Raw genomic sequence first — 8,692 nt, forward strand, 5'->3', positions numbered from 1 at the left:
ATGAGGGTTGGAAGGGACCTCAGGAGGTATCTAGTCCAACCCCCTGCTCAAAGCAGGACCAATCCCCAACTAAATCATCCCAGCCAGGGCTTTGTCAAGCCTGACCTTAAAAACCTCTAAGGAAGGAGATTCCACCACCTCCCTAGGGAACCCATTCCAGTGCTTCACCACCCTCCTAGTGAAAAAGTTTTTTCTAATATCCAACGTAAACCTCCCCCACTGCAACTTGAGACCATTACTCCTTGTTCTGTCATCTGGTACCACTGAGAACAGCCGAACTCCATCCTCTTTGGAATTTGTCAGGGTCTCAGTACAGACTCTAGGCCGTGTTTCTCCTGCATCGTGTACTGACGTTACTAGCACTTCCAGCAGTGCAGGGAGCTGTGGGGTCTAAGGCTGCAACACCAAACTTGTCTGCCAAAAACTTACCACTGTTGCTACAACTGGTCCATCTCCACCAATGACAGCAGGGATGAGAGTGCTTAACCAGCTGTACTTCACACCCTAGTGTTGCCTCGCCCTGCGTGAGGCAGTGGTTAGACACTGGCCCTTTGGCTACACAAGTGTTCCCATTGTTGTTGCTGTTTGTGGAGCTGAGGTAACGGCAGGAAAACTTTGGCAAAGAAGTCCTGTGTAGACAAGACATGTGTAAACCGGCAGGAGAACCCAGAATTCCGGAACCTGTGCCTTTTGCAGATCAGTGCAAAGAAACCAATTCTAAGCTCTTTGGGGTAGGGACTGTCTTTTTGTACTGGGTTTGTACAGCGCCTAGCACCAAGGGGTCTGTTCCCTGACTGCAGCTCCACTGTGTGACCCGAAAATAATAAAATCCAATTAATATTTTACACAAAGGACATGAATTTAGTTAATCTAAGTAATTGAGAAATTAGCGCATTTGTCCTTAAAGCTGAATCGACTTCTCTTATTGACTTGAGTCTAAACAGTTTTAAGTACAGAGTTACTGTGTGGGGGATGAAAGACTTTTTTTTAAAATAAAATAAGCATTTCAACTTCTCTTTCAGGTTTGTTTTTAGTATCTACGTAGGTCCAAAGAAATGTAAGAAGCGACTTGATCACAGTCCACTAGTATGTATGCGGTGGTAGGCATTTCTGATGCTTTTTCATCTAGCAGCAAACGGCGCATAGCAAGATCCGGTGGCTGGAAGCTGGACAAATTCAGAGTAGAAATAAGGCACAGTGAGGGCCATTAACCACTGGTGCAATTTACCTAGAGGTGTGGTGGATTCTCCATCACGTGAACTGTCTGAGTATGGTGTCTTCCTGAAAAATACGCCCTTAGCACCAACAGAAGTTATGGGCTTGATACAGGGATCGGTGCATGAAATTCTCTGGCCTGGGTTATGTAGGAGGTCAGGCTAGATGGTCCCTTCTGGCCTTAATCTAGCCCATCTCCCAGTGGGTTGGTGAAGCTCGTTGCTTTGCACGGGCCTGGCGCCTTTATCGGCAGATCTCAACGTACCGTCAGCGCTTTTAACGCGATGTGCCCAACGTTTTACGACCCTGGATCCAGGGCACTCCGTTTTCTGGCAGGGAGGAGGTGGGAATCCTTTGGCTTATACTGTTCGTGTGGGCGTGTCTCTTGCCGCAGCTATTGCGTGGGGATGTGCGGGGACGGCGCCAACGACTGCGGAGCGCTGAAGGCGGCCGACGTGGGGATCTCTCTCTCAGAGGCGGAGGCCTCCGTGGCTTCACCGTTCACCTCCAGAATCGCCAACATCGAGTGTGTGCCCATGGTCATAAGGTGGGCTTCGTCCGCCAGGAACCACAGAACCGCATGTCAGGGTGGGGGGAATGGAATGTGGGGTCGGGGTGGAGATGTGAACATGGCAAGGGGTTGGCAAATTGGCTGGAAGGACGTGTAGTGTCTGCCAGTGTGTGGCCTGGAATGCGGGGATTAATTGATATTAATTAACACAATCACTGAGATTCTCAGAATATTATTTTAGTGACCGTGGTCTCTGACTTCCCGTTCCCTGATCATAGAATCATAGAAGATCAGGGTTGGAAGGGACCTCGGGAAGTATCTAGTCCAACCCCCTGCTCAAAGCAGGACCAATCCCCAGCTAAATCATCCCAGCCAGGGCTTTGTCAAGCCAGGCCTTAAAAACCTCTAAGGAAGGAGATTCCACCACCTCCCTAGGGAACCCATTCCAGTGCTTCACCACCCTCCTAGTGAAATAGTGTTTCCTGATATCTTCACCCCTTGTCCTCTCTCCTCTTCACCCTGCCGGGCGTATCCATGACCTGCGCTAGGTCCTAGCCACGAGGCTGACTGCCGAGCTGCCATCACCCCTTCCCCTCACTCTGTCCCCTCCTCCTTGCCCCTAGCTCAGGGGCTATGTCACTTAAGGCTTTTGAACTATCCATGGAGGTGGCTGCTTGGCCCACAAACCTGGTCTTCCTCCCCGCTCCAAAATGGAGTCGTCGATTCATACCTCTTCCCCTGCACAGAACTGCCTGGCCCCCTTGTCCATGAATGGCGGGTCCGTCAAGTCTTTCTGATCTCTCTTTCAGGGAAGGCCGATGTTCTCTGGTCACCTCCTTTGGGGTTTTTAAGTACATGGCCCTCTACAGCCTGGTGCAATTCGTCTCAGTGCTTCTACTCTACACAGTGAGTGTTTCGGGTACCGTCATTTGTGGGTCAGAGGAGAAAGGGGGGACTGGCTGGTTCTGGGAAGCTGTAAGGAGACCCTGGAGCCTCCCACCTCTAGACCCCCTGGTTTGAATCCCTCAAGGGCCTCTTGCTTGCCACTGTCTCACAGTTTCTGGCCAGGGCAAGTGAGGTGATGGAGCTGGCTGCTTTGGGAGCGTGGGCAGAGAGGCCAAGAGTCAAACGGGCCTGGAGACTGAGCTCTTTTGGTGCCCTGAGAGAGGTCCAGTCAGGGCGAGGCGCGCTGGTTGACTGGAGGGGAGGTAGCATTGCTGTTCCGGGTATAAACAGAGGCCCCGGATCGCTGAGGCTGTCAGTCGAGCCCCTTTCACCACAGTGAAAAGCCCCTTTCACCAGCATGCTGCCAGAGCTGGGGGTCCCGAAGGAGGCAAAACACGAGCTCCCGTGCTCCCCAGTGTCTCCGAGAGCCCCCGCTCCAATGAGAGGGGACGGGCTTCAGAGGAGGTCTCCTCCGGGCCTCGGCTGCGGCATCGGCACTCGGCAAAAGTAGGGGGTGGTTGAGATGAATGGGCAGAGGGAAGCATGTGCGTCAGGGGGGTGGAGGGGAGGCTCAGAGGTTGGGGAGGGGAGCGTCCTGTGACATGGGACGGTTTTTGGGTCCTCTTTGTAAACTGGTGTTTGTAACTTTGAAGGACAGAATGATAGAGACCATAATGCACGACTGCCTGCTGGAAATGGAACTGCCCGACCATGTGTCATAGCCCCCTTTACTGCCAGCAGCAAACTGGGATTCTCCTTTAGCTCACCTGGGCAGGGCCTGTGCTTTTCATAACTGAGCTCTCTCTCTCCCTTCAGCCCCCAGGCCGGTCTGAGCAGCCACCGTAATATCGTAGTCAGCCACTGATCTCTTGCCGTATTTGAATTCGGGTCTTTCCTCACAAGATTCTGCTTTAGTGACTTTCTCTCACTGCTGGATTTGAACCAGTCACCTCGAGATGAGGCTCTGTACCCCACTGCCCAGTCCCCTGAGCCATCCCAGGCTGCTCCTGATGGAATATCCCATTTCTCCTTCTTTCCTGCCCACGCCCAGATTAACACCAACCTGAGTGACTTCCAGTTCCTCTTCTTTGACCTGGTCATCACTATGACCGTGGCTGTGCTGATGGGCAAGACCGGACCTGCCAAGGAGCTGGGCACAAAGCGCCCCCAAGGGGCACTGATCAGTATTGTTGTCCTCGGCAGCCTGCTCCTCCAAACAGCTCTGCTGATCACGGTTCAAGTCATGAGTTACTTCATCACAGTCTCACAGAGCTGGTAAGTGTCTGTCCTGGCCTGGAACCGGCCACGGTAGCTAAAAGGGGAGGACACACAAGCTCATTTTGGCCTCGTGAAAGGTACCATGTTGGGAATCCCCAATCAGAGCTGGGGGTATCCTGTCTCCTCCCTGGCCAGCACCACCTGCGTCAGGCACCGGAAGAGCAACCTGCCCCCAGAGGAAGCTCCTTCCTAACCCCCGTCAGATGGGTCATGCCCTGAAGCATGGCGGTTCGTACCCTTTCTTGTCCACTAATCCTCAGCTGGGAACCAAATGCTGGTCTCTGCGGTGGCTCGCTCCAGGCCAAGCTAGCTGCACGTTGCAGGCAGGTCCCGCCGGATTGCGCCGTGGTCAGAGGCTCGTCCCTGATCCCTGCCCCTCCCCTACTTCTCGCCCAGGTACGTCCCGCTGAACAGCACGGTGAGTGCCCCGCAGAACCTGCCCAACTACGAGAACACCGTGGTGTTCTGCATCTCGGGCTTCCAGTACCTGATCCTCGCCGTCGCCATGTCCAAGGGGTACCCCTTCCGGGAGCCGCTGTACACCAACGGTAAGAGCCGAGCCGGCCTCCTCGCCGCACCTCTTGTCTGTAGCAGGGGGTGGTTCCCATGGTCACTTGGCTCCTGTAACCGGCCCGGCGTGTCCTGGGTCCATGATGTCTTCTCTTGCCCCCCAGTGCCGTTCCTGCTTGTCCTTGTCGCTCTCTTCGGCCTGACGATGGGGATAACTCTTTACCCGCTGGGCTTCGTGAAAGCCGTGCTGAAGCTGAAAGACATAAGTGATATGAGCTTCAAGATGCTGCTGCTAGGCATGGCCACACTCAACTTCTTCACAGCCTTCATGCTGGAGGTAGGAGGGCGGGGGGGGAGCTGAATTGAGGGTGAACGCCCGGCTATGGGGGCAGGGTTCCTGTGGGATCCCCACCCTTACTAGTGCCCCCCACGGGTCAATGTTCCCAATGGGCTGGGGAGTGCTGAGCAGAGGTGTGGGGCGCGCCCCCCCAGGGGAGTGTGGAGGACCGTCCGGGGGGCGAAGCAGGATCCAGGCTAGCCCCCCACGAAGGTGGGGGGAAGCACCACCCAGCCCCAATCTGACCCCAGCTCTGCTCCGGTCAAGCTCCCAACCGCGGCCCCACACAGCCCTAGCCTCGGCTGCTGGCCACAGCCCAGGGCCAAGGCTGAGGGCAAGGCCGGGAGTGGAGCCGCACCTGGACAGGGGCCTGACTGCCGGCCCCCACCGCAGCCTGGCTGCAGCTCCGCTCCCGCCCCCAAACCCAGCCTCAGCCCCCTTACTCCTGTCCGCATCTCTCCCTCCTCCCACACCCCCCCCAAGCCGCAGCCCCGCTCCCAGCCCCGGCTTGGCGGGGAGGCGCAAACGGGCAAGGAGGGTGCCACCCTCAAAAGTTTGGGACCGCTGTTCTAGAGCCAAGCAGTGCTACAGAGTGCATCAGCCGGAGGGGACCCCTCTGGATTGGCTTGAGGATGGGCTCCCTGCCTGGGCCCTTCTGACCCGCTCCCCAGCACAGTCCTGATCCAGGCCTATCCTCCCAGCTTCTCCCAGGGACAGGTGGCCAATGAGCCGTTCCCTTCCACTGGAATGCTGTGGGTGTGTTGGGAAGGGAGCGCGACGCTGGTACGAGCTCCCCCCCGCCGTTCCCTGCCCTGACCCCACGTCCCTCTCGTCCTCCCCCCTCCAGGCCGCCCTGGATCACGGCATGCTCAATTGCCTGCGGCAGCTGCGCCAGAAGAGGGCCTCCAAGAAGCTGTTCAAGAGGCTGGAGCAGGAGCTCAGTCAGCAGCCGCCGCCGTCCTGGCCGCCATTGAACGAGCCGCTCTTCGCCACGCCCAAACTGTCCATCTCCGGGAGCTAGCCCCGGCCCTGGAGAGCCCTAGCTCCAGAGACAGTGTCCGTGAGTCAAGCAACCGCCTGGGGGAGCTTTCCGGCCTTCCCCGATCCAGCTCCATTTATTTATGTTCATCTGTCCGTCGCTGCCTTCCCCATGGGCTCTGGCTACTGCAGGGTTCTCGGTGCCCAGCCCCAGCGAGACGCCTCCCGCTGATGGCCCCAAGGTGCTCGTCTCAGGGGATGGATGCGGGAGGCAGAGGAAGGGCCGGGGAGCCCATCTCCCCTGGGGTGCAAGTACTCAACCCGCCCTCGCTCTGGAAAGCAGGGCAGGTGGGGTTCCCGCGGGGAAGCCCTCAGCAGCACTACCACAGAGCAGCTGCCCTCCGCTCGGAAAACTATTCCAGATCTCTGGCGTGCCTGGGTCAAGCGCCAGTCGGGATTAGACACAGGCAAGTGACTGGTCCGGTCGCGCCTGTGACTCAGGAAGAGGAGCTGCTATGTCGTAGTCACAGCGCCCCGTCGAATGGTTACCTTCCCCGTAAGGGGCCCCAGCTGATCCTTCATCCCCCGTGGGACCGCGCTCTTCCACTTACTGGGGGTGGCGGGGTCAGAGCCACGGCTGGGTGATTTGCCCTGGACTGGGCGTGGAGCGGTCCTCACAGCTATGTTGCACCTTGTCAGGGAGGGATGGGGGGGGGCAATGTTTGAAAAGGGGGACCCCCTCTCGCCCCGCACCCTTGTGTCCTTGCTGTTAAAAGCCACTAATAAAAGATGGCCTCTGTTGCCATGGTGCTGCACTCGTCTTGTGGCTCCGCTCACTGTGAACAAGCACCTGCATCCCTCCGCAGACGAGGCGGTGACCTCCGAACGGCCACGCGTAGCAGACACTTAGCTCGCCGGACCGGTTTGCAACCCAGCTGCTGTAGCAAACGAGAGTGTTACCTGGCCCGTGTGATGCTCAGCGCTCATTAAGAGACGGGCATGACAAGCTGCTGGAACGTGACAGAGGATGGGATTAGAGATATTTAATTAAGAATATAGTTGAGAGCTGTATTTATTCCACCCACCCCCACCGCCTGTTCATCGGAGCAGGTAGAATTGTAGCAGTCGGCTGTACTGTCCATCCAAACCGATCCTTGCCTCCACTCTTGGGAAGTGCCTGGATTGCTGCTACTGTTCCAAAAAGCTGGGTCATTTGCCACCTCTGTAGCCGAGAAGCTGCGGCCCAGATTCCAGTTTGAAAGCCAGGTTTGTGCACTTCCACTGCTGATGGGTCCTCTGCTAGAACGTTACTGGCGACGCTTCAGCAAAGTGATGGAATTGAAACGGAAGATGTGTAGGATGTAAGCTCTATTTTTATTCGTCAAAGTGTATAGAGAGGGAGTGTGTGTGTGTGTGTGTGTGTAAATCATGTACAATCTCCAACTTCGCTGTGTTGCTTTTTTGAGTGTATCTAATAAATCAACATTATTTTCTTGAAAACTAGCTTGTGCCATTTAATTCTGAGGGGCTACATTTCCCAGGTGCATTACAACTAGGTAATGGAGAACAGGTACTGAGATCGAACCGGGCTACCCGGAGACTAACACGTGTCGACCAAGAAATAGGAACATGTATTTGTGATTACATGGAAAAATTCCTTTCTTCAAATAACAAGTTAACAGTAATAGTCATTATTTTTCATGTTTTTTACTGAGTACTGTTGGCCGTGGTATTTTTGTTTTTATCTCTGCTTCTTCTGTCACTTGCACAGTCTGATGGCTTTACTGATACAAACCCATTTTAACGCTGCCAAATGCAAGGTCACACATCTATGAACAAAGAATAACAGGTCGCTGTGACGTACCCAGGGTACAATCTGACCTGGTGAACAGCTGTGTCCCCTCAGTTCTCTGACCTAGGGTTCAGTTTACACTACTTCGCTGTGAGAGCTACCACTCCGGATGTGATCACACACAGCCTCTAGCATGTAAGTCACTCCCAGTTATACTGCAGGAGTGCTACAGCCAGCCACCCTTGAATTACGCTGGAGACAGAGCAACACCTGCAAATTCCCAGTCCCAGACTTTCCCCAGAAATGTGTCTTGTACTGCCCAGCCCTCTCCTGGACAACACAAGCTCATAGAAAGTCCGTCATTTTATTAATAGAAAATGATGTGCACAGATCTTGTATCCCAAATGGAGCTTCCCAATCACTTCGATCCAAGCACCCTGGTCTAGATAAAACAGTAAAACTAGTTTATTAACTGCAGAATGATGGATTTTAAGTGAGTACAAGTAATGAAGCATAAAAGTTAGAATTGGTTACAAGAAAATAAAAGTGAATTGCAACTAATGCCTAACTGAATAAGCTAGAGGGAATTCAAAGCCAGGGTCTCTCTCACCACAATCTTATTAGCTGAATATTTCAGTCAGGATCCCTCCCCCCAGTCCAAAGCTGTTTCCTTTGTTCTTCAGGTGTCGTGGATGCTGTGGGAAGAGAGAAAGGAAGAACCATTAGGAGCATCTCCTCTCTCCATTTTTAGCTCTTTCTGTTCTTCGAGAATCCTCTCCAGTTGAGGTTCAGGAGACAGAAAGTCTATGTGGATGGGAACCCCCAGTTGTTTCTTTGTCCAGATGTAAATCTTCACCCACATCCTCTTTCCTGCCAAAGAGTGGCCACTTCACCAGGCGATGATCCATTTGATTTTGTTGACACCTGGCTGAGGCATTGGCTACATTTTTGTCTCTGGGGAACTGGTTTGTGGCGTCTCCCCTCCAGATTTCATAGAATCATAGAATATCAGGGTTGGAAGGGACCTCAGGAGGTCATCTAGTCCAACCCCCTGCTCAAAGCAGGACCAATCCCCAACTAAATCATCCCAACCGCTTGGAACATGTCTAATATCCTACAGAGGAAT

General features: G+C 54.3%; 1 protein-coding gene across 1 annotated transcript in view; it reads left to right on the forward strand.

The window, feature by feature from the left end:
- ATP13A2 (ATPase cation transporting 13A2) overlaps positions 1 to 6,165 on the forward strand; it is a 65,954-nt gene extending 59,789 nt beyond the window's left edge. Inside the window, exons 24-29 of the mRNA XM_024206402.2 lie at positions 1,610 to 1,762; positions 2,536 to 2,632; positions 3,723 to 3,946; positions 4,346 to 4,497; positions 4,624 to 4,796; positions 5,644 to 6,165. Coding sequence (XP_024062170.2) covers positions 1,610 to 1,762; positions 2,536 to 2,632; positions 3,723 to 3,946; positions 4,346 to 4,497; positions 4,624 to 4,796; positions 5,644 to 5,817 — 973 coding nt within the window. The 3' untranslated portion in view covers positions 5,818 to 6,165. The remainder of the gene's footprint in view (positions 1 to 1,609; positions 1,763 to 2,535; positions 2,633 to 3,722; positions 3,947 to 4,345; positions 4,498 to 4,623; positions 4,797 to 5,643) is intronic.
- Positions 6,166 to 8,692: the final 2,527 nt, after the last annotated feature.

The sequence above is a fragment of the Terrapene carolina genome, unplaced genomic scaffold (genome assembly GCF_002925995.2).
Source record: "Terrapene carolina triunguis isolate 2854851 unplaced genomic scaffold, T_m_triunguis-2.0 Scaffold714, whole genome shotgun sequence".
NCBI lineage: Eukaryota > Metazoa > Chordata > Testudines > Emydidae > Terrapene > Terrapene triunguis.